This window comes from Epinephelus fuscoguttatus, linkage group LG3, assembly GCF_011397635.1.
Source record: "Epinephelus fuscoguttatus linkage group LG3, E.fuscoguttatus.final_Chr_v1".
Lineage (NCBI taxonomy): Eukaryota > Metazoa > Chordata > Actinopteri > Perciformes > Serranidae > Epinephelus > Epinephelus fuscoguttatus.
The window spans coordinates 36,672,491-36,696,813 of record NC_064754.1 but is presented as its reverse complement, the minus strand read 5'-3'; the positions used below and the strand labels follow the sequence as shown (position 1 = coordinate 36,696,813).

Sequence of the window (24,323 nt, the reverse complement as noted above, 5' to 3'; positions counted from 1 at the left end):
GCTTTAAATACAGTGACAATGACAGTAAAACTGCTCGGTGACCATGTGTATTATGTTTCTAATTCTGCTAAAAAGACTGTCCACAAATGTATGCTCCTTTTGCTTCACCCTGCTATTGAAATACAATCATATCTACAGTGTAACACACCAGCATTTACAGACACATGTACAGTATCCTATAAATAGCTTTGCTACTGCCTTCACACACACATTAATACTGCTGTTACTACACCCTGGAAGATCCACAGAGTGAGTAAAATGGATGTTACAGAACCATTTGGCCAGACACGTTATGTGCAGTTCTGGTTTTCAACAGGGATGTAGCATCTTTTGTGCTATATCCAGATTCTAATCATCTGAAGCTTAATTTCACAGCTCACCAGTACTAAAGATTGGATTTAGTGGGCCAGATGTGCTGATTTATTGAAATAGATAGCCAGAGCCCCATCCAACATTTCCATAATTCTCCCCGATGCTTTTATTTCAGCATGGTTAGAAAATATGCACACATAATACACCATTGAAACAAATAAACTTATTCTGTGTCAAACTTTGACTTCCTTACCAAAATGAAACAAAACCATAGGTGCAGATTTTTGGGGGGTAAAGGGGGAATGCAGGGTACACATCCTCTTATATATGTAGAACACGTCTAATTGTTCCTTCCAATAGAAACATGGCAGTAACAGAGGAGTTTTATTTCAACAAACTAGAATGTGCCTCATAAATGCAAAAATGTGTCTGGTTAAGTAGGCGGTGGCATTATGCAACCTTAAAAGCCATGGTTGCAATTTCCCATGAAATGGAAAGAAGATGAAGCAACTATGGTGAAGCAGGACGTACCATGACATTCTTACCCTAAATTGAGGCAGATAAGGCAAATTGGTGCATAAAAATTCACCAGAATGCTGGAGATGAACTGCCTGGGTCCAGACCTTTGAATCCACCCACTCCACCAACTTCAAGTTGACTGATTTGTCTGGCATTGTGACATGAAACGACCAATGAGCACCACAGGAGGATTCGATTAGCCAGTCAGAACCATAGGTGTGACAAACGCTGTTGACAAGATGTTGTCAAGCAGTGCACTGGAACCAATGAAAAGTAATAACAACAATGGTGAGTGCTATATATGCTGCTATCAAGGCTGTTTTGAAATCGACCCTGGCAAAACAGGTACGATGGCTTGACTCCGCATCACTGTGGACTAAAAATGATGTTAGATTTAGGCAGACACGTTGCTCTCAAGTAATTTGTTTGGGAAAACTGAATCCCCCTCCCCCGCAGAAACCAACGTCATACTAAACATGCCTCATATCAGGCAAGGAAATGAAGTGTTTAAGAAAAAAGCTAAGCCCTGGCCTACAACTGTCCTCTATAAGCAGGGAGGGTAAGTGCAAAGATAGAGATGCCCTTTCTATATTACTGATCCAGGGATGTTTTTGCTGACTTGGTTTTACACTGTAGGTTTGCCATTTTCCTTTTTGGGGGAAGCAGGGGTGAGTTATTAATTATTTAGATTAGCCATTTTGAACAATAGTGAGGAGAGTGGGTTCAGATCAGAGACAGTCAGAGAGGCTTTCTGCTGTACACTGTACACTGCCTTGCTCTTTAACCAGCATCCTTCAGGGAATCTCTGTTGATAGATTAGCTGACAGCAGCCGTGTGCTTAAGCGGCCACGAATCTGGGGCCTCCTCCTCGTCTCTACAGCAGCACACAGGAAAATCATATCTGAGCACATTTAATGTACTGTATAATATAGCCTTGTTTTAACGTATTTGGGTTACATCTGCATTGAGACAGTCTGTAGAACAGCGTTAATTCTGTTTCTCTCAAGAAGTCTAAAGAAGCATAATGCAGACACTTTGATGTGAAGAATAAGTTCTTGTGCCTTGAAGTGTAATTTTAAATTCTAGTGTCGCTCTGTGAATTCCCACCTATATTCAGCTCCTGTGGGGAATTACCACTTAAGAGACTACACTGCTCAGGAAGTGTAATCTTTTCACTTCTTTATATCCTGTCTCTACTGGAAAAGGAAACAGTCTAACAAAGTAATTGATGCTAAATCAAATTACATTTATTTCCTTTGGTCAGAGTGTAAATCCAATCTGTAATGTTAATGTGAGATTGTTGGGAAGATTTGCTAAGAAAGAAAATGTTGGATACATTTGAGTGTGTGTGTTACTGGATTAAAAGTTTCTGTTGCCTCCAGTGTCAAGGACTCTAATGTCACATTAAGAGGAGGAAGGGTGAGGGAACCTCCATCGAAGAATAGCTCCGTCTGCGCTGGTGCTGACTAAGGTGCGGTTGTTGGAGCAGATCTTGATGCTGGTGATGCTGCCACCGTGAGCTATTCCTATGTGGGTGACTGTACCTTCCATGTAGTCCCACACCTTCACCAGTTTGTCATCTCCACCTGTCATGACAGGGTGAAAAATATGTCAATAACCTGAGAGAAGTCTGAGCAGAGCACGCATTGTAGTGTCAGTAAAGATCAAAACGAAGGCTCAGAGGAGACGAGAACACACTCAGCTATATCTGAGAATTAACAAATACATACTGGTAAAAACACAGTGGTATAATAAATACCAATCTAAGCAATTTATAACATAAAGGCATCAACTTAAACTACATTTACAAAAACAGACAAGCATGGTTTTATCTAAACATTATCAGCAATGAAACCAAGGCAAGTGTAAAATTACCATCTGTATATTGAGTGCTCACATACCCAAGATATTCTGTAGATATGGACTCATTTATTTTCAGATGAATTATATTGAAAGCACAGTGACAATATAACAAGCAGCAGACGTGTAATGGGCCATACCTGTCACAAAGTGTTTGCCATCCTGTGAGATGTGCATGCCGTTGATGGCCCCAGACTGCGAGCCCTCCACTTCTCTGATGGCAGATCCGTCATACACGTCCCAGTAGGCAACCTGAGAAGGAAATGAACACATTTTATTTTTGCTCATCATTGGCATTTTTTATTGAAGACTCACACTGTCTCAAATCGCACACTTTCATACTTATACTTGCTATTTTGAGTGCATAAGTGTGTTTACACAGAAGTATGGCAAAATGCAGTGTACTATGGGTATCTGGATGATGCACTCATAATGGTAAAAAAATAATGAGCATGGACCACAAACACAATTCAAACTTTCAAAATGTCGTCCAACTACTGTAGTGAACACCAAACCTTTGTATGAATATACATGTGTATTTTTCACTACCACTATATTATTGTCAGATATAAGGCATCAGTTTGTTTATTGGGTTAATCTGTAAAAATTTGGTACTGCAAATAATAACAGCCTGCGAGCTAACAGCGGGTAATTCATCATCAAGCTATGCAATCCATGTGCATAAGCTACATTTGGTATTTATTTGTGTCAAATCGTTGTCTCCACTGTAGAGGATATTAGTATTAGGTTTATGGTCAGATGCTTGACAAGTTGTAAATATTTAGAAAGTCCGGCAGCTATCATTAACTGCATTGATCAGCTGTTGATAGAGCCAGCCAGCATCAGCCAGGGACATTCTCAGATATCAAAATGTGCCGTGAAAGTGTGTTCATTTTCAAAAGAATAATAAATAAATATAGACAAAAATGTAGCAGGCACATATCAATCATTCATCAAATACTAGTGATAATGCTTCGCCCGGCTGCAATCTGCCAAGCAGACGCAAAAAAGCTGTCAAATCTTGCAATTGTCATTTCCAGTAAGTGCAAAACAGCTGTGTTTGATTTGAAACAACACTACCCTTTCAAAATCTGCGCACTACACAAGTAGTGTACACCGTGTACTACCAAGCAGCAATCTCCAGGGCTGCAAAATGAGTGCCAAAACCTGTAGTTCCTTGAATGGCCACTTGAGGCTGGCTCCAGGAGTGAAACCCCATTGACACCCATGTTAAAATGCCCCACTTTACAGCAGAAATAAACATGTTTACAGCCTGGTACCAAAAATGGTTTTGGTCTCTATAGATAATGTCAACATTCATGACAAGGTGAATTTTTATATAACTCACATGTTTACATTTTATTAAGGCTTAAAGTTATGCATATTAAAAGGCGGGCTGCTTGAGAGACAGGCTGTCTGCAAGCCATCGCCAAGGCAGTGGTGTAGTGGAAGTTGATGGGGTGGGTGTACTTCTAGGTAGACAGGTAGGTCATAGGATATATATTCCAATGGCTTTTTGGCCGATGGGTGGGTATACTGTAAACAGCCAGATAAAAAGCTGGGTATACCCTGTATACCTATATTTCCTCCACTACACCACTGGTCATCATTAATGAGTCAGATCCACCCCTTGCTTTTCCACAGCTCCACCATCTTGTCCAAATATAGTCACTTTTGGCTCCAAAAAAAACAAGATGGCGACAGCCAACATGCCAAACTTATGCTTCAAAACGGCAGTCCACAAACCAATGGGTGATGTCATGGTAACTATGTCCATTTTTTGTAAGTAAGTGTACAAACAGTAGTATTTGATCGGAGTCACAGCATCAGTGTTCAAGAGAGGGGCAAAGAACCCTTGCACTGTGTATGATAATATTGTGGAGTCTCTTTTCTTTGCTGACAACAAGGGGAAAAAAATCCTAAAGCAGGCCTCACTGACGACACATAACCTTCTGATCTCTTTGCTGCAGTTTGAATTATAGTTTTAATTGCTATTGCTGATTGATTCAGGACAGACTATTGGCTCACTATACAGATGATGCGGGTGAAAGCATCTGTTTACAGTTGTGCAGTTCCTCCATTACATCACCATATACTGTACTGTACTGTATTACTTCCTATTATGGTAAATATGCAATATGTGACCTAAATCCACCTTGGACTACCTTTACTGCTCTATTATTCATGCTCTGTATGGAAATGAGTAGGTCTATGGTTAGATTCAGCCTCACACACACACAAACGCCAATTGAAACCGTGTTTGTTGATCCAAATGAGATTTAATCATCCCTAGAGCTTTATAGCTGTCAAAGTATCAAGTCTCAGAAAAGGCAATTGTTAGCCCAAGTTATTTATAGCGCAGGCAGCAGAAACATCACAGTGCCACACGACAACAAGGGTCCTTTCTTGTTATTTATATGACCAAGCTGATTACATTTTAAAAGTTAAGCGCTGTAAATGAAGGGCTGGGTGGATTTGATCGTTGAAATCAGTCTTCTGAGTCATTCTGTATGAAAGAGTTTCTAATAGAAGATTTAGTGGCTGACCTCAGCACTAATCTCAGTCCCTGTGTGTATTTAAAAGTGTGTGTAAAACACAGGCTAAACAGATTGCACTTCAAAGTCAATCAAGTATTAAAAGCACTAGATAGATTCCAAATTTAAAGATTGAATTACTGCAGGAATGCTGCTAATAAACAATACAAGGAAGTGTACCATATGACTAATGAAATCATACGCAACATTACATGGATCGGCTGTTTGTAAAAAGGTTCATGTTACACAGAGCTGCACTGAGTCAGCCCAACATTTATAAGAATAGTCTTTGAGATAGGATTTCATTTCTCTGCGCAAGACCATGCCTGTAATGCATTATAGGAGAGGGAATGTAATCTCAAACAGACATATCAAAAACTGTTTGTTATTATGGAACGAAAGAGGAACAAAAGGCTCGAGAACAAAACAAAAAAAATCTTATTTATAGTTTCAGAACTGCAGAGTGATTCTCAAAGCAATAGCTACCCTTACAAGCCACAGGAACATTTCTGTGGGGGCTGTTTGAATCTACAGGATTTCTCTGCTGCACATTGGTTTACTCAGATGGAATTGCTGATATTAATATTCCTAGAAAATAACTTCACAAAACATTATTTAGGAAAACATAAACAACCGGAGGGGAAAATGGTTCATTATAATTTGATAAACACCAAATACAAAGTTCTGAAATCATTCCTTATTTCACTCAGCACATCAGAACGTAAGGCTCACAGCTGGGCAGAATATGTAATTCATTCAGCTAATGTAACATCACAGCACCATCTTTTCAATAAACAGCAACCAAAGCAGTACCTCTAAAAATATCACTAATGGGTGATCAAAATAATGTTTATGTACAATACTCTGTATATCCCAGCATGTAACACTCCACCCTCTTCTCCTCCGTGTTATTTTCCACAGTGTCCTCCTTGCCACACTCACAACCTCTCCCTCCTTCGTTATCTCATTTCAGCAGCTTATTAGAGACTCCCACCTGTGTGAGTTGTCTTGGCCCATCTGCGTTCCCTCCACCTCAGCCTGGGAAACTGGCTTATAGCCACAACATGGGCCACCAGGAAATTAATTACATGCAGCAAGCAGGGTCTGAGAAGTCAGGCCTGCTGTTGGTAATGCTCACCTTATAACCAGGAAAGACCTGAGTTCAGCACCAGAGCGCAGTCGCCTTGGCTACAGACAAGATTAGCAAGATTAGATTGGACACAAAGACAAATGATGTCTCATAGTAACATCACAGAGAGAAAAGACTTTACGTGGGTACTAGGGATGTTAACGGTTAACCGTTAATCGGTTTTTGACCGGTTATGTATGTCGGCTACTTTGCATACTGACACACTGCGCTTGTGTTGCAGTAATAGCCTAACCTACTTCATTTAAACTTAAAATCAGCTCATTGTCCATAAGAAATTGGACAATTCTTTGTCTCCTCTCTCAAACACACACCCTGAAAAATAATCCCCTTCACTGGTGGAAAGAGCACGAGAGAAGATTCCTGAGGCTTGCCATCCTAGCAAAGAGCTTTCTGGCCATCCCCGGGACATCAGTGCCCTCAGAGTGGGTGTTCTCCGCTGCTGGCCTTGCAGTCAACAGACTACGAACCAGGCTCACCCCAAAGCATGTGGATATGTTGATCTTCCTCAACAAAAATCGTTAATTTGATCGATATGTTTTATTGTTAATTTAAAGGCATTTAAGCCCATTAAATGTTCATATTAATATTTAAAACTGTTTTGTCAAATGCTGCAAAGTGCCATGAATTCCCAAATCGAAATGCTAAATGTAAGTGTTTTGTTATTAAGTAATGTTTAATATATATTGCTGAATTGAATTGCCAAATCGATTGTGCACTGTTGTGTGTGTATGTCCATTAAAGTGCTTGTTTCTGCCACTGACAGGATCAGATTGTAATTATATGTGTCCCTTCCAAGAAATTAGACATTGTTCTTTACTTTTGCTTGATCTGGTCTGTTTGTTATTGTGTGGAACCAAATTTCACTCAAGGAGCAGTCTTGTTCTGAAATTTCATAGACATTTCCATGTTGTCAAAATCAGCTAAAATTCAGCTGTGACACTGAAAATCTTTTAGATAACACTAAGCAACACTTTTCACACAACAAACTCTTGTCCTCTCTCCAACTCTTACTAACATATCCACCGTGTTTTTCTTGCAACAAGTCACCTCTCGGGAGATCTCAGAACGAGACTTCTCCTTGAAAAAAAGACTTGGCTGCGGACCAACACACAAGTGAGAGGTAGGGAAAATGTTTCTCTCTAGTTTTTTTCAGAGCCTGTCAGTAGCAAAAACAAGCATTTTTATTTGATTCAATTAATGGTGCCCAATTGCCTGCACAGATTACATTGCAGCCTGTTTCACGAAGGCAAAATCTCTCTCTTAATCCATCGCTGAATGAGCTGACAAGTTCATATTGTACTGCAAGAATAATATTAGTCAAGTCAGTCAACTGAGGTCCAGCAGCCATCATCTGGCGGACACTGACAATGCTTTCCAAGCAGAGGAAGAGCAAGGCACAGGAGAGCAACCTGAATCCAGCCCATCACAATCCGCAGCAGAATAGAAGGGGCGAAAGCCACTGATCAAGTGGCCAAAATCACGCAAAAAGGCACTGTGGAAGGAGGTCAACACTGACCATCGCAATATCTTGAGGACGCTAAGAGGCACAGCTATGAGGAAGTTGGAGAAGATGGGGGAACTAATCTACAACTTGGTGTGTGGTGTGAGGCCCTTTGAGTGGTCGGGTGAAGTTGATTATGCTACTGAGCCTCGGCAGCATGCCCAACAACTAGGTCCTATAAAACAGGCCACATTTAAATTATGTTAACAATCAAGACTACATCTTCCCTTTAGCAAAGCAAACATGACAACATTAACTGGAAACAATACAATGAACCTGCTTCCAACTATCATTCCTGTCCTCCTAAAAGAAACTGAAAGTCAAGAGGTAGCACCATATTGTCTCCACTAAATACAGCAGTAAAAAATGCATCATCATCAATACAACCTCTCCCTGACCCTCCACTCCTCGTCTATTTTTTCTCTTGGCCAGCATCTTTCTCTTCACACCTTCTCCGAGTTCTATTGGTTTGCCTTCTGTGATTTGACTCATAAGGGCATGCTGGGATGTGATGAAGGGTTGGAGTAAGGAGAGGAGAGAGAGCAGAGCGTAGGTATTTGTTCTCCCAGACAGAGCGCCTGTGTCCTGGGATGAGCAGATGGTGGATCTGGCTGGCACTTGGGTGGCACAGGCACATCCGCAGGAAGGCACGAACACCACAGCACTCCCCTCTCTCTGCTCTCTCCCCTTCCCTGAATCCCTCCTTCTCACTCTCTCCGAATCACTCGGCACATCCACTGTGCCGCGTTAATCAGCACAACTTGTCCTCACCTCTCAGCATGCAGGGGAGGCAACAATATGGGTCTAGTGTGTGGCCGGGTTCAAGGGGTGTGGATGAAGTGCACAATCAAGGAAACAAGCATTTCATTTTGCCGCTGTGAACGTCTGACCTTGTGTAAATAAGTGGTGCCGAGTTAATCAGAATGCCTCACAAAATCGCAGACTTAAAGGGCTGAGTGTTTTTGTCACAGCGACTCGCAGCCAACACAACAGCTTAATTATGTTCAGCTGAGAAACAAATTACAAGCTTTTCAAACTAATCTGTGGACATGCAAGTGTGTGTGTGTTTGTGCAAGTCTTCTCTGTGCTCATCTATGCTGATCTTACCAGAGCACCAGGCTTTTCTCTCATGCACACTGAGTGGAGATTATAATAACAATAACAGCATAATGAGACATCTAGATTATGACACTGTGAGTGCCAGTCTCTCTGCACCTCGAGGGATTTTCAATCATTACAATCATTAGGTTTTTTTCCTGTAAGGCATGACTGTCTGAGTTGCGTCACAGGGAATTCTTTGCTAACCAGCTCTCACATCTTGGTGCATAAAACCAACCGCGGCAAATCTTTTACAGATACATGGACAGATTTCTGAGACCAAAGTAATGGATCACACTGGTTGGGATAAAAATTAAATAAATGAATAAATAAGCCTACTAAATGTCCTTAAAATTATTTTACTGCACTGATTACTGTGGTGGAATTTATTAAGTATGTACACTTAATCACTGTACTCAAGTGCAAATTAGAGGTACTTGTATTTTACTTAAGTATTTCCATTTTATGCAACTTTATATTTGCTTCACGTTGCTTTGCCATGTTGGCATGTGACATCCACGTGCCAACATGGCAAAGAGCTGCTGGATGACTGGTTGTGCGACTAACATGAGTAGACAAAGCCAAGTATCCAGTGTTATATTGTACCAGTTAAGGTAATACCAAGGAAGAGAGGCTTGCGGCCATGAAGAGGGCTCATGTTACTACAGACAGGGATATATTTTCATTATCCTATTCAGCCATGAGCGTGTTCATGTGGAAGAGACAGTGGTGTTAATTAAGAGTGACCATCAGAGCCATGAATGAAGTAGGCTGCTTTGTATGATATGAGATGAAACGGTAATGTTAATTACCTGCGGGAATGTTTGGTCTATGGGTAAAAAATCATCCATGTGAAATGTAAACCATAACTCGCAATCTTTTAACATAAGATATAAAAACACTGGAAGTAATTTGCAAATACTAGAAGTAGGCTAAGACCTGTACATACATGTAGGTATTATAACATATGAAATTGGTACAGAGTCAGTATTTTTTTGCTATTTAGTTGACATGTCACATAAAACATATTAAAGTAATGAAAGTCTTTTTCTACTACCGCATAAAGGGTGGAACAGTAGCCTTGGTAATGATTGATGAGGTCTATCTGACTGAAATGTTGCATTTATAATAATGGGAGCCAATTAACAGTGTGTGGATTAGTTGTTTTTTTTTTTTTACTAAAGAATGATCTTCATTTCCTTGCTCTCATCGCACAGGTGTCTCGTGTTATTTTGAGCTGCATTGATGGAATTGGAGTGTAAAAAAAGTAACACTGTCTGATATCACTGCAGACTAAAATATACTTTGCATATGTTAAAATGCAGCTAAAATCACGTGTTTAGTGTTGTAAATGTTCTCTCTGTTGTTAAAAGCTCTGTTAAAAAAAAACAATGAGCTGCTGATGTTAAAACTTAACTGTTTTTACTAGAGAACAGTTTTAAATGCATTACTTTTACTTGTAGTGGAGTATTTACACAGTGTTGTATTTGTATTTCTGCTGAAGTGACTGATCTGAATACTTAGTCTGCTATTGACTGGCCCAAAACACACCTTTCTGTCAGTGCCACTGGTAATGAGCTGGTACTCCTCTGGGTGGTAGCACACAGTCCGGAACAGTGTGTTGGCAATTACCATTTGAAGACTTACAAATCGCCTGCAGCAAAAAAATTCAGGAGGTGGTGCAGAAGATGAAAAAAAGAGAGGAGAAAGAAGGTTAACTTTCACCAGCAGAGCAGCGGTCTAGAAAACCCACATGTGGTGAAAGGGCTCCAATTTCATTAAGTGCAAAGTGCAATTTAATGTGATAAAACATGTTTCACTTTCCAGGAAAACAAGCCAATTTGTGTAGTCACACATTAAAAAAAACTGTTAAATGTACTGTACACTCATGCAAATAACACACACACACACACAAACCTGTATAACTTCTTCTGTGTACACAGAAATGGTGGTGTGTCTGGCTCGACAGGATGCCATTCAAGATTCATTAAGACTCCTGTCTGCCTAATACTCTTTACAACATCACCTTGTTAGTAATCACTGAAAAAAGTAAATCTATGCTACTCTTGATGCATACAGCCTGGAATCCTTTAATCCACCAACTTGTTCATTGAAGAGGATAGACAGTGAAAAAACATGACCACCATCAGAGTTTTTAAAGGTTTTATTCTCCTACAGCAGGAGCCCCGCAGATTAAGGGATTTTAAGCTTCTTCATAAAGAATGCACTGGATTTCTTTTTATTTCTACTTTACCAGTCAGACACAGCTGAACAGCATTTCTCTCATTACAACACAGACCTGAAAGCAGCGCTGGCTATTATCTGTCCGTTTCTCTTTGGTGGTTATGTATATCATTAGCAATTATGTATCGTATGCTTTTTTACTGGATAATGTGATTAAGTGAACCAGTAACAGGCCTTTCCACTTGGTTTTTTTGACTCAACTGCTCTCAGCAAAATAGACTGAGTTAAGTTTGAGGAAAAATCTAAGAGTCATTCACTTAGAGATTGTGGGGTACAGTTTGTACATTTTTGACTCACTGGAGGTCCTAAAAAGAGTATTTTATGCACTAACTATACAAGAACAAAGTTTTAAAAAAGGATAGATACTATATACGTGAGATTTGTGTGTTATTTCTCTTGCCTTTTGCTTGGACACAAGTATTTGGGTATGCAGATGGGCTACTCACACTATGTCCCAGATGATGCAGGCACCATCGGAGCTGGCAGTGACGCACTCTTTATCGTTGCTCTTGATTTTGATACAAGTGATGGTGGCTTTGTGCTCTTTCATGGTCTCCAGCAGACGATGGCTGTGTGGCTGCAGCTCCCAAACACGCACCTACAACGGATGAACACAGGAGATCCCTTTTACATCCAATATGTGAGTGAAAGTAGTATTTCACTGCAGGAATGATGGTCTTTTTTATAAAACTGGGCTGTCTATGCAGCAGAAAAACACAATTAATTTTGAAATTAGTGCTACATGACCAGAGAAAACAGAGAAAAGGGGCTGTGGCATTTGCATTTGCTTAAGAGGTAGAAAACCTACAACTACCAGAATGCACTGCGCCACATTAGACCAATAATAACAGAATCTTGGATTAGATTTGATCAGCAACGCTTACTTTTACCGCTTGATCTCAGTATTTTAAGCCACCATATTTACAATAAAGCAAACAGTATGATGCCCACTTCCTCTTCATGAATTCTCATATTACAGCCAAGTCATGCACTAAAACATGTTTATGAAGACATTTCAGATGTAAATAGGCAAAACAGTAACAAGATATTATATAAACAACCCCTATAGGAGTTTGTTTTGAGGTTGAGAGAAAGAGAGAGGGTGGCAGTGCTCTCTTTCGATCCGCGTCTATACTCTTTTTGTCCGTGGTGGCGGGCACACAATAATGTGGAAGTACAATCTGTAGTTCGAGCAACAGCCCCAGCTGATTGGAGCTGGCAGATGAGCACGGAGTTCTGGGCACTGGTAGATGGAGAGAAGTTTACTATAGTTCATTTACATATACTACCCACATTGTTATGATACAAAGCTGGGTGAAAATCAGCAAAGTGTCCCTTTAATGAAAATACTCTCTTGCCTTTGTTTCAGTGGTTTGTGATGCAAATGGATGGATACAAAGATCAATACTTTGAACAAACTGCAATCACACTTCACATAAAATGTATCTGCAGGGTGTGTACAGTAAAGGCTTGCATCTGTAACATGGATGTATCGTGTTAAAATCATTTGACTAATTGCATAAAGCCTCTTAACTTAAAATCAACTTAATAATTCACAGCTTCACATTTTCTGCAGAAAGAAATACCAATTAAAAATGTTAAGACTCTACCTAAGATGTACAAATTTTCATCCTTAAATCAATTTCATCAGATTGAGGAGGAAATCCACAACAAATAACATAAATGGACAAACAGTTCCTTTAGAGTGGCAGGAACATGTCTGCCACACTGCATACTGGGTAACATGGTTAGCATAATCATTCCATTTATAAGCATATGGCTTCCTAATTATAAAATATGTGTCCAGAAAATGGCGAGTTGTGCTACCAACTGTTGTTTATTTAATAAACATGGCTTCTGCTAGCAGACAATTGCTGACATCTTGGAGGAATTAGTGGGCACTGCACTTCTACTTGGTGAGAAAAATACAGAACATTACATTCTGTTTTCTAACAATTATTTACTATGTTTGAAGTTTATGTCCACTGACCTGCCCTTCTCCCCCTCCACTGACGATCCTCTTGCAGTCCCTGGTGCCAGCGATGGCTGTCACACCCATTCTGTGCGCGTTGTGAATGATGACCATGAGGCGGCCACTTTCCGGTGCAAACACACGAATCTTACCATCATTCCATGCTAGAGAGAGTGAAATCTATTTTTAACAGTCAGCAATCAAGAAAATTCAGTGATTCAGTGTGTGAAGTAGGTAATTTAGGAAAAAAAAGTGTTGCATGTTTTGGGGGATAAATCATGACTGAACTACAGCTCATACAAAGAATACAAAAGTGAATATTCTTTGTAGTAATGAGCTCCAGTGCCGTATTTGCAGATATCGTTCCCTGACTCCCACCACTGATGATGCTATGTCCATCAACCATGAAGTCCAGGGAATTGCAGGTCATGTTGGGTACAGTGATGCGCAGCAGCTCTTTGGGCTTCTCTATGTGCCACAACCTGATGTCCTCCTCAGAGCAGGTTGCAAATAATTCAGATGTTCCACTAGAAGAGGAAAAAAAGAGAGATGTGGAACTACAGTTCAGTGAATTTGGGTACGACCATCTGTTGTAAAATGGTGCTAATTGAGTTCAAGCTAAATTAATAGTACATTTAACCAAGTATCCATTTAATTAATGACAATCACCCAGGTGTTGCTACAATATCTCTAAATTCAATACTGTTTTTTCTACACTTAAACAGACATTGATGAGGCAAGTAAATGTCACCCTCTAGTGAGCATAATGGGGTACTGAAGTCATGGATTATGAGCGGTAAGTAAGGTTTAAGATGAAAAAAGAAAAAATACATACACACTAGAGGTATAGGAAACATCACTTGTGCTTGTTGCACTGTGATGACACACTTTTTCTTAAGTATTTGTCTGACTTTTGGTGCAAGAGGAAATCTGTGACAAATGCGACAACAGAATGAAAATGCTGAATCAGACAACACATGCTCATATGACCTCAAACAGTCCTCTACAGATCTGAACAGACGGCTGGCCCAACAGTGCTTGTGGTTTGTGAATTAACTGAATATTCATCTCCAAAATGTACTCATAAACATGACTGATTTTAAACAGTGCATCATAAATACTTCTATCTTGCCATGCTCCAGGGCAGAGGGACTCTTCTACAGCACGATGGAGTTTTGTTCCTATGAATTTCAATTAATTTAGGATATTTATTTATTTTTAGATTTAGTATATTTCTTGCCAAATTCAAAAGCCGTAAAAGGCCTTTTTGCCATTTTACTCTCTCTGTGGGACTTTGACTTTTTGTCCCTGAATTGTCTGTTTGCCACTTACAAACATATGGCTACGTCCTTGACAGCACTGCTGTGGCTGGTGGAAATGAGTTCAGCTTTGAAGTCCTCATAACTGAAGCGGTACATCTGAGCAGCCTCTGTCCCGACAAAGAACTGCTGGCCCTCTCCTCTTATTGCAATGGAAGTCACCCCCTTTTCCAGCTGGACCTCCCTAATGTGGTGGAAGAGGAAAAAAAGACCTGTTAATGAGCACTGTAAAATGAACACATTAATCTATACACATTACAAAGGTACCCTAGATATTTATTCTAATGTACAAGATATATAGAGAGAGAGAGCTGTGAACTATTAACTATTATTAACTATTAATCATCACCACATGTAATTACTTTAGTCAGGATGATTCAAATGACAGTTGTTGGACTTACTTAAGAGTTTTGAAGTTAGTGCAGGAACACAGAGTGAAGGTGCCAGATCCAGAACCTACAAGCAGGTTTCCAGACTTCAGTATCCTAAGGACATTGACACCCTGCACAGAAAAGGCCTGAATTAGTTCCAGAAAGCAAAAGCTAAAAGCTCCCACAGTTTATAAATAAAAGACTCTGGATGCTTGTAGTAAATGAACATATGCACAAACAAGACTAATTTCAGGAATGACAAGGAAGTACATAATGATCCATTAACGATATAAAAGAAATTACTGTCACAGATAAAATGAAATAAATGACATGACATGAGCCCTTGCATCTATTTCCAAAGTGGCACTCCATCAGCTCTTGATATGCGGCAAGAGTTCCAACTATTAGGCAGGACGTAAGTGAAAGACAGCTGAAATTACCGTCACGGAGACGAGTGAGGAATGTAATGATTTCTATTGTGCTGAGTGACCTACCAGGCTGTATTTTGTTTTTACTGGACCACAGTCACTCAGAAGCCCAGTCTTCATGTTGACTTTCATTATGTCTCCACTGGTGGTGCCACAGAAAATGAATCGATCGTCCTCTGTGATCTGTGTAATAATATAAACAAGTCAACATGAGCAACACTATCCATCTCTAGGGGGTTAGAAGGTAGAGAAGGTTGTCCACTAATTGGAAGATCGGCGGTCCTTGGCTCCTGCAGTCCACATGTCGAAATATCCTTGGGCAAGATATTGAACCGCAAATTGCTCCCAATAGCTGTTCCATCGGTGTTTGAGTGCATATGAATGTATACTGAGTAGCAGGTGGCATCTTGTATGGTAGCTTCAGCCACCAGTGTGTGAATGTGTGTGTGAATGGGTAAGCGTGACATGTAGTGTAAAAGTGCAGTTTATTTACTAAAGTATCTGGTGCATTATAACTATTTGGACAATTGAAAATAAGCTGAGTGAACAAACTGTTGTGAATGAAAGACTCTCATGGCCTTGTACCTCTACACATTTCACAATCCTCTTCAGCTTCCCTGTCTGGCACTCTGTGGGCCTGATCTTCCTGTTAGTGAGGTCCAGCTCCCAGACTCGCAGTGTTCCGCTGCCCAAAAAGACCAATATGACATTAAAAATACTCTAATAGTATAACAAGATTGTTACTACTTGCTCTAGACTGACACTTGATCTACAGAACGCCAGAAGACAGCACACACTCACCTCCCAGCAGAGACAAAGATGTTGTCATTTGTGTTGGAGTACTGCACTGTGAGGCAGTAACCGGCACTATGTGCTAACGCTGGGCTCCCACAGATGGCCTGCTTTGTCTCAATATTCCATACCACAATGCTGAAAACACACAAAAACATACCACGCACTTAACAGATACAGAGTATGTATAGTTGAGTAAATTTATATAGAGTCCTACATTCGTCATCCCTGTGTGACACAATCTGGTTATTCAGGAGTGCATTGCGCCACCCAAAGTTGATGTTTACCTGTCATCATCCTGACCTCCCAGGGACACCAGATACTTGTCGTTGGGAGAGAAGGCCAGTGCCTTTACTTGTGCCATGTGGACCACCAGCTCGGCATAAACTGTTCGCTGTGCATAGTCCCAGATGATCACCATAGCCTAAGAATATATATATTCAAAATGTTACATGTGAAAATTACTTTTGTTGCCATTCCATGCTGTAAATGGATTCAAAGCCATATATTTCATCAGTAGGGGAAACAAATGAAAGAAGCAAGTGCTGAATTATATCAGAAACTTTGTAAAAATTAAATAAAATGTACTCCAGCTATGAATACCTTAAAGCCCCTGAAGTTGATCTGTCCAGAGGCAACATATAATCCACTTTTGGACACAGAAATACAGGACACATTGTTTGTGTGTCCATGCAGGAACTCCTGTTTGCCATCTTTGATTCTCTTAAGAATGACTGTACATCCCAGAGGATAGATGAGGTGCTCTCTGTCTGGATGGACTCTCAGGCCAGAGGGCACGCGCCCTGATGAGACAAAAATACACAGCATAACATAAAACAACGCGTAACATCTTTTTGTATGGAAAATGACAAATATGTGATCATGATAAGTGGCCTCTTGTTTTAAAGATAGACGAGCAGACACCAATGAGACTGTGCAATGTTTCCCTCTTTCACAGGTGACGTCACTCCAACCAAGTACACCGTACGTTGGGTTCTTGCTATATCTTAATATAGTTAGCAAAGCAAACTGTCCTGCCACCTCCTTTAATCATTTTAAAAACGCAGCTTTGACATTTAAAATGTCAGAGAAACTAATACAAAACCTACTCACATTGCACGTGATGAATTAAAAGAAAAATGCTGTTGCCTCACGTGCGCAAATTAACTTGCTAGCTACTTGTATTGAATATTGATTTGTATTAACGCTTAGCTTAGCTAAGTTAGGTTACAACCGTAAAGAAAAACTTACCGTTGAAGCCGATAACAGCCTCCAATTCAAGTCTAGGCACGCCCTGTGTTTCAAGAGCCATTGCTGAAAAACTGTTTATTAACTCCTTCTCTCGTAAAGTGTTAGGAAAGTCAAATTTTGCAATAAAAACAACGCTACCGTTGTTTTTCTCAAACACTCCTGCCAGCTCTTTAACTAGCTACCGTTACACCAAACACACGTTACCTAGCAACGCTCCCTGCTGCCTTCAAGTGCTGCAGGAGATTTTGCACACGTACAAATTTAAGAATAAGTAGGTACACCACTGGAAAATGTAAATATTTGTCTTGAAAAACAAATGCCCCAGACACATTTCTATTGTGTATTTCCTATAGGTAGAGACTGATCTACTTTTAATCTGTGACCTGACATTACATTAAATAATCTGACAGGCAACTGTGGTTTCCACAAGTGGGCAACTTGAGGCAGAACTGTTTGATACAGTTTATTGGTGACTGTAGTTTTAATAAAACAGCTTTTCAGAGAGACTTCAAGGTTCAGTTCACATGTTTATCAGCACAACTAAAAATACATTTGAGCACATTATTTGAATATATATTTTGAATTGTATGGAGGCTATTCCACTGTTACTATGCAGTGAACTACAGCACAATGTAATGTATCCGTTTATTAAGCAACCATACCATAGTATCACAAGGAAAATCAATGGATTACATCATCACACAATGTATATGTGATACATAATAGTATAAAATGAAAATGAAATTTAAAAAAAATCAGTGAAGGACAAATTTTTATATTCATTTTAATTGTACACAGCTCACACCAGAGGTAAAATACTGCTGTTCTACTGGTTAAACCACTCAACATGTGAGATTTAAAGCTCTTGCACTGCCATCAGTGACCTTGCAGCAGCTGTTTCCCATCAGTTAGAGGTAAGATACCTGCACAGCGAGTAGTGTAACAGCACTTTTCTGCTCTGATCCAGCATAGCATTAACCATTCTGTGAAGGTTTATTCATAAAAATGAGATAAATTATAATAGTTTCATATAAGAGTACAAAAATTGTCTATTTTTGGCATTTAACCGCTCATAATGGGCAACTAGCTAACAGAATTAAAAAAAAAGGAAGTCACTCGGCAGCTGGTATGGACTGAACAATGCACAAATCTTGTGCTCCCTAATGTTTGTGTGCCTTCTGTGAGGTAGCAAATTATATCAGATCAAGTTAATTGCGACTGGAAAGCATGTATTTACTGAGATCAGTCAAGACTTCAGTCTGATACCTCCGTTAAAGGGTAGGGTTTGGTATTTTCAAACGGGACCCTGTTTTCCCATATTTTTGTGTCCAAGTAACTAATAGGAACAGTTTTTGAAATTGGTCCAGTATTGAGTGAGACAAGTGCAGACGGCAGCGGCAAAACAGGCTACAATAGGACCACTCAGGGCATTTGGCACCTTCAATTTATGTCCATTAAAAGTGCTTATTTTTTGCCACTGACAGGCTCAGATTGTTATTTTAAGTGTTTGACAATTTATGTTAAGTATTCATACAAAGACAGACTTTAAGATCCTTTTTATTTTACCAAAAACAACCCCAAAACCACTATGGCCAAATCCACCAGACTCCATTTAAATAAACCGTCATTTTATTACAATGAAACACACTTTATTCAGAGTCAACAAAAACAAAATAAAGCTCACAAAACCCATCTTGTTTTGTCTTTCAACTGTTCTAACAATCACCAACTCTGGTTTGGTCGAAATAAACCCTTAATTCACCCAGTTAGATGTATGACATATGCTGGCTGTGTACAAGCTAAAATTACTGTAAAATTAAATGGAGCCTGGTGGAATTGATGATGGGTTGTTTCTGGTTAAACAAAAATGGTTTTACTCTTTAACAAAAGGGTCTTTCTCTGTAGGAATCCTTTCCTTAAGCTGTCAGACACTTATAATAATTGTCTGGGTGTGTCAGTGGTAGAGACAAGCATTTTACATGGATTTAAATTGGTGCACGTGCGTCGTGTGGTTACAATGTTACCTGTTTTGCTGCTACCAGCTGCAGAAGTCTCTCAATATAGGACCGATTTAGTCACATACAGTTACCATTTTATCATACAGTTGCAGAGACTTGGTTAATATCCTTTATTCAGTATCAGTTTGGCTGCATGTCATATAAGAGTTTCAGGCGCTCTGGCAGGGCAACTCTACTTTGGTTGTGACTGATAGTTTGGTTAATAACAAACAGGATTTGTTCGAAGATATGAGATATTGTTATGCACTTTCTAAAGGCATGTCCAAGTCTGTCATAAAGGAAGAGAGCTTCACTACATACAGCAGTGTACTTAAAAAGTCACATGATCTGTCTTTACCCAATCAACAAAATATAAATTGTAACCACCAAGACAGTTTGATAAGCTTGGATCAATAAAAAATATTGGGATAATAAACAGCTAATCTGAAGCCCTGTACTAAGAATGCCTAAGAGATATTTTGTGGACAAATTAAAAAAGCAAACAGCAAGGTGAATCATCACAAAGCATTAAAATTAGTTCTCAATACACTACAAATGACTACAAATTAGTAAATTCTAGCTTGACTGTGGCTCCAGGAAGATATCTTGATGGAATGTCCTTCTATTAGAATTTCACGTCTATTTTCAACTGCTAGGTTTCTCAGAGGGTCCTTCAAAACTCACTATGTCCTTGGATGTCTCCATAGACATCTGTCTGTGTGTGTGTGTCCTCCTGTGTCTGCTTAGAGAATGGCTCCACGAAAACCTGCGACCACAGGTGAGACACAGATAGGGTCTTTCCCCCGTGTGTGTCCGCTGATGTTTTGTCAGTGATTTGTACCGTGTGAAGGTTGCCCCACACTCATTGCAAATATATTTCTCCGACTTAATATGAACATTTTGCTCGTGTTCTTTCATGTTGCCCAGCTGTGAGAAGCCTTTACCACACACAGGGCAAAGATGTGGTTTCTCTCCTGAGTGGGTCAATCCATGAATATTCAAATCCTGACGAGAATAAAATCCTTTTGCACAGATGATGCATTTGTATGGTCTTTCCCCTGTGTGGCTCCTCATGTGTCTTTTCAGTCCTTCTGAGCGGGAGAAGCAGCTCTCACACAGGGTGCATCTGAAAGGTTTCTCTCCCGTGTGGGAGCGGAAATGCCGACGTAGCTCTGAGGCCTTGAAGAAGCACATCCCGCAGTCGGCGCAGCAGTGAGGTTTTTCTGGCTGCTCCTCGTGAGTCTTTTCATGTGCTTTGCAGTGACCTGCCTCGGAGAATCCTTTTCCGCAGACCGAGCAGGTGAAAGGTTTCTCCCCAGTGTGCATTCGCTTATGACGGACAAGTTTATTAAGTTTACTGAACGTCTTCATGCAGTACGAACACTGATGAGGAACCTTTGGTTTCTTTGAGTGGGTGCGCTTGTGTCTCTCTAACTTTGAAGGCCTGTTAAACACTTTCCCACAGTCAGGACACGGGTGCTTGTTAGTCCTGTTGTGGCAATTCTGATGTCGGATCAGCTTCTCCTGTTGTGTGAAGCTCTTATCACAATGCTGACACTGATGAACAATCTTAGGCTTCCTCGTGTGGACAGGTTTATGCCTCTCTAGCTTTGACGGTCTGTCGAATGCCTTGCCACAAACAGAGCAGGAGTAGCACTTGTCTGAAATGCTGCTCTCCGGTTGTTTGGAGTTCTCAGGCTCAGTGGAGGTTGAAGCATCGTTGGAATCTGATTCTGAGATTACCTTCACAACAACTTCAGCTGGACCTGAGGGAATGATAACATCAAAGAATGTCCCTTGAATACTTCACAAAACAAAAAAGTCTCAGTGGGATACAATGATTACCATTTAACAATGACTAATATAATGTAATGATTCAAATAAACTGAGATCTGGGGATTTCTGTGATGGGTTTTAGAAGCAAAGAATTCAACTAGCGAGTCCAGTGAGACAAACCTATAATCAATGTTTTGGGTTGCAAAATTGTTTTACTTTACTGAATGGACATTAAATCTGCTGCAATATAACACTTTCTTCATCTTTCAATCTAGTGCTGAGCATCAGTCAAGCATGAGATGACTAATTTGTTATTGAATGTTGACCAAAAAAAATATGAAAATACAAAAAAGCATCAATACTTACTTTCCTCTGAGGATTCTGTTTTTGGGACAGATGCAGTGTCTGGGCCCATGACTGCAGCCTACTTACATACAACAAATAAACAGACACAAAAAGAGGAAATGGAAAATTACATCAGTAATGGAGAACAGTGATTCAGTGTTGGTCTTTCCAGATTTGTACAGTATAGTCTGACTGACCCTGGATTTTTGAGGATGAGACTGATTTGAGTTTTTTTTAAAAAATCTGCTGATGATATAGGGGCAAATAGCCATTTTTTTTCCACCATAAACAAGTAAAATAAGAAAACTATTGTGGCACTGATCCCTTAGATTTTTTTTTTTATTTCGACCAAGATACTTACTGAGCAAGACATTTTACTATTAAAGAAAATCTACCTGTCAGTGCTCTCTGGTGGACAAACTACTGTATTGAAGAGTGATACTTTCTTAATGACCAAAAACCTATTTTTGCATTTCTGTTCTGCAACGTCTTGTGACTTATTAACATATACAACGATATAATATATTTGCAGTAAGCTAATATCAGCCAATATATCAACCTGATTGATTTATCAGTCCAGCTAGGATGTAAAACAAATTGAAAGGCAACAAAAATTACAAATTGAAATTTGCACAGTGGATTACATATAATTCATCAAAGTAAAATCCTTTTTGATCAGTTTAGTAGCCAAGCAAAATGATGTGTAAAACACATGACAATATGATGAAAGCAAGAGAAGTAAGATGTTTAAGAGTACTTCGATAAGGTCTGGTTGTTACACTACAGCTTGTTTTGCGTGGATAGGATCAGAAATTTGGGTCAAGTAGTGAGTTTCATTATGCACATGTAGCTTTATTATTAGACCATATTCTTACTGCAGGCTGACAACCAGAAATGTGGTGTGTGTTGGATAATGAGGACACCACAGTGGAGCATATGAAGCAGAACAATCCAGCTTTTCTCTCAGCCAGTCCTGGCTGGAAGATTTCTGTTTCACATATTTTTTTGTTGACAGATAATTCAACCAGGTATGAACAGATGAAGATGTATTCATCTGATTACTGGGTGGCCTTCCATATACCGAGCATCTCTGAAGCAGGGTGATGACAAAGGCCCATTGTTGAGCATCTTTCCAGCAACAGTGCCTTCTGAGACAGATACTTTTTATATGCTTCACCAAACAGCTTTTTAGCTCGGCTATTTATAATGCTGACTTCTGAGGAATCAAGCTATACCTCTGCGACGTGTTACTTATTTCAGTAGAGGTTGAAGGAAACGAGAGACCAAACAGTGCAATACGATGATAAATATAAGAGACGATACCTGAGCTAGCTTTACAGAATATAAAGTTAGCCAGTGCTGATACATACAATCCCGTTATGTTCTTCGTGTATGCAACAACTGTAATTTTAAATAGGCAGGGCAACTACGCTGGAATGTTTTTGTACTGAGTTTAGCATGACCCAGTGTCATGACATAGAAACCTCGACCGTCGTATGTTCAACGCGAGCTAATTTATTGCCTGAGAGGCTTTAATAATGAGGGTAGATGACAGTTATCTGGGCCACACATGCACACTAACAGAACTAGGTAACGTTAGCTCACTTTGCTAAAGCTAACGTCGCTGTCGCGTTAGCTAGCATAACAAAGGCATATAACTTAACATTCAGCAGGGCATATAAGATTGAGTCCCACCTCTTTAATACTCCATAAAACCGTAGGCTGTTACATATTGTGTCCGCAACGTTTTAAATTCAACCTACTTCACATTTAAGGGTAGATAGTGCTGCAGGCTGCAGCTTGCTAAACAAGCTGTTACGTTAGAATAGTGGAGTTGAAGCCAAAAATGTCCAGCCCGTCCCCTTGTATGATACCTTAAAATGCCCCAAGTAAATTCGGGAATGACGGATTAGCCTATTATTTTATATCACTGGTAATGCCTAACGTAGGCTAGCTTTTTTGTGCCGATGTATTAGAACGCACACATTGTATACAGCATATTTTTTATTTAAAAGAAAAAATGTGTGGAGTTACAATAGATGCATCCAAATCCTACACTGATTTACAACTGAATCCAGACCAACTGATATTTTCGTTATTCCACTATTACTATTACTATTACGCACTATTGTCTGTTATCACATGAAAGAAAGAAACAAAACAAGCAACAGCAAACAATCAAACAAATCAAAAAACAAGGGTTGTCCCATTTACCACATACAGTACAATAGTTCCAACAGCACATGAATGCAGCAAAGGTAAAAGATCCTCCTGAAACTTTTGTTTCGTATAAATGTTTAATTTCTCCTAGCTATTTCGGATCAGTAGAACCCGGTAAGTGTAAAAAAAAATATATATATTTTTCTAATGATAATTAGGTCCCAGTATCCTCAGATGAGATAACAATAAAGTCCCAATGTCCTCAAACAAGATGAAAACAAAGTCCCAATGTCTTCAATTGAGTATTTCCTAATTAGCAGTGTCTTAGATTGTTCCCATTGCTGAAATTGGTCAAATTTATTTGTCATATGAAACTACAAACACTATCAATCATAAATAAATACGTTTCAACCATAAAATGTGATCAGGTTTTGGACCTTGTCAGCTACAGACTGAGGTTGTAGAGATGGCTGCCATCTTGTTTTTACCTGGATTAGTGTATTGTGCTCTTACAACCACGAGATGGCACAAAAAGGTGTCCACAAAGGAGGACAACAGGTCCAAGTTAAGCAGAATGACGTTTAAGGTCAATTAAAGCCAAAATGCGATGTCCTTATTTGAGGACACAGGGTCTCAGGAGGATAAACCTGCATCATTTATTTTTGGTAGACCAGGACCTCTAATGTATAATCAA

General features: G+C 39.6%; 2 protein-coding genes across 3 annotated transcripts; both read right to left on the bottom strand.

The window, feature by feature from the left end:
- Window positions 1-527: 527 nt before the first annotated feature.
- cfap52 (cilia and flagella associated protein 52) lies at window positions 528-17,540 on the bottom strand. Its single transcript, XM_049571348.1, has 14 exons — window positions 17,352-17,540; window positions 16,704-16,903; window positions 16,388-16,524; window positions 16,110-16,238; window positions 15,894-15,993; window positions 15,375-15,491; window positions 14,911-15,011; window positions 14,523-14,693; window positions 13,569-13,717; window positions 13,209-13,354; window positions 11,665-11,816; window positions 10,526-10,628; window positions 2,832-2,943; window positions 528-2,417 (listed from the first exon to the last, which is right to left on the bottom strand). The coding sequence occupies exons 1-14, from the start codon at window positions 17,410-17,412 to the stop codon at window positions 2,236-2,238; spliced, it is 1,860 nt and encodes a 619-aa protein (XP_049427305.1). The 5' UTR covers window positions 17,413-17,540; the 3' UTR covers window positions 528-2,235.
- A 322-nt stretch (window positions 17,541-17,862) lies between these two features.
- Window positions 17,863-23,303, bottom strand: LOC125886421 (zinc finger protein 501-like). 2 transcript variants are annotated; one of them, XM_049572622.1, is made up of 3 exons: window positions 23,165-23,303; window positions 21,491-21,548; window positions 17,863-21,114 (listed from the first exon to the last, which is right to left on the bottom strand). In XM_049572622.1, exons 2-3 carry the CDS (start codon window positions 21,537-21,539, stop codon window positions 19,994-19,996), a joined length of 1,170 nt encoding a protein of 389 aa, XP_049428579.1. In that variant the 5' UTR covers window positions 21,540-21,548; window positions 23,165-23,303; the 3' UTR covers window positions 17,863-19,993. The 2 variants fall into 2 exon arrangements, with proteins under 2 accessions (XP_049428579.1, XP_049428580.1); XM_049572623.1 differs by having other exon boundaries at window positions 23,233-23,287.
- Between the last annotated feature and the right edge of the window lie 1,020 nt (window positions 23,304-24,323).

Coding starts and splice junctions, on each gene's coding strand:
- LOC125886421 (XM_049572622.1), bottom strand. CDS start 21,539: ATGGGCCCAGACACTGCATCTGTCCCAAAAACAGAATCCTCAGAGGAA. Junction 21,115..21,490: donor AACAGAATCCTCAGAGGAAA/GTAAGTATTGAT, acceptor TCATTCCCTCAG/GTCCAGCTGAAGTTGTTGTG.
- cfap52 (XM_049571348.1), bottom strand. CDS start 17,412: ATGGCTCTTGAAACACAGGGCGTGCCTAGACTTGAATTGGAGGCTGTT. Junction 15,994..16,109: donor ATCTTTGTCTCTGCTGGGAG/GTGAGTGTGTGC, acceptor CTTTTTGGGCAG/CGGAACACTGCGAGTCTGGG. Junction 11,817..13,208: donor GTGGAGGGGGAGAAGGGCAG/GTCAGTGGACAT, acceptor CATCCGTTGTAG/GTGCGTGTTTGGGAGCTGCA.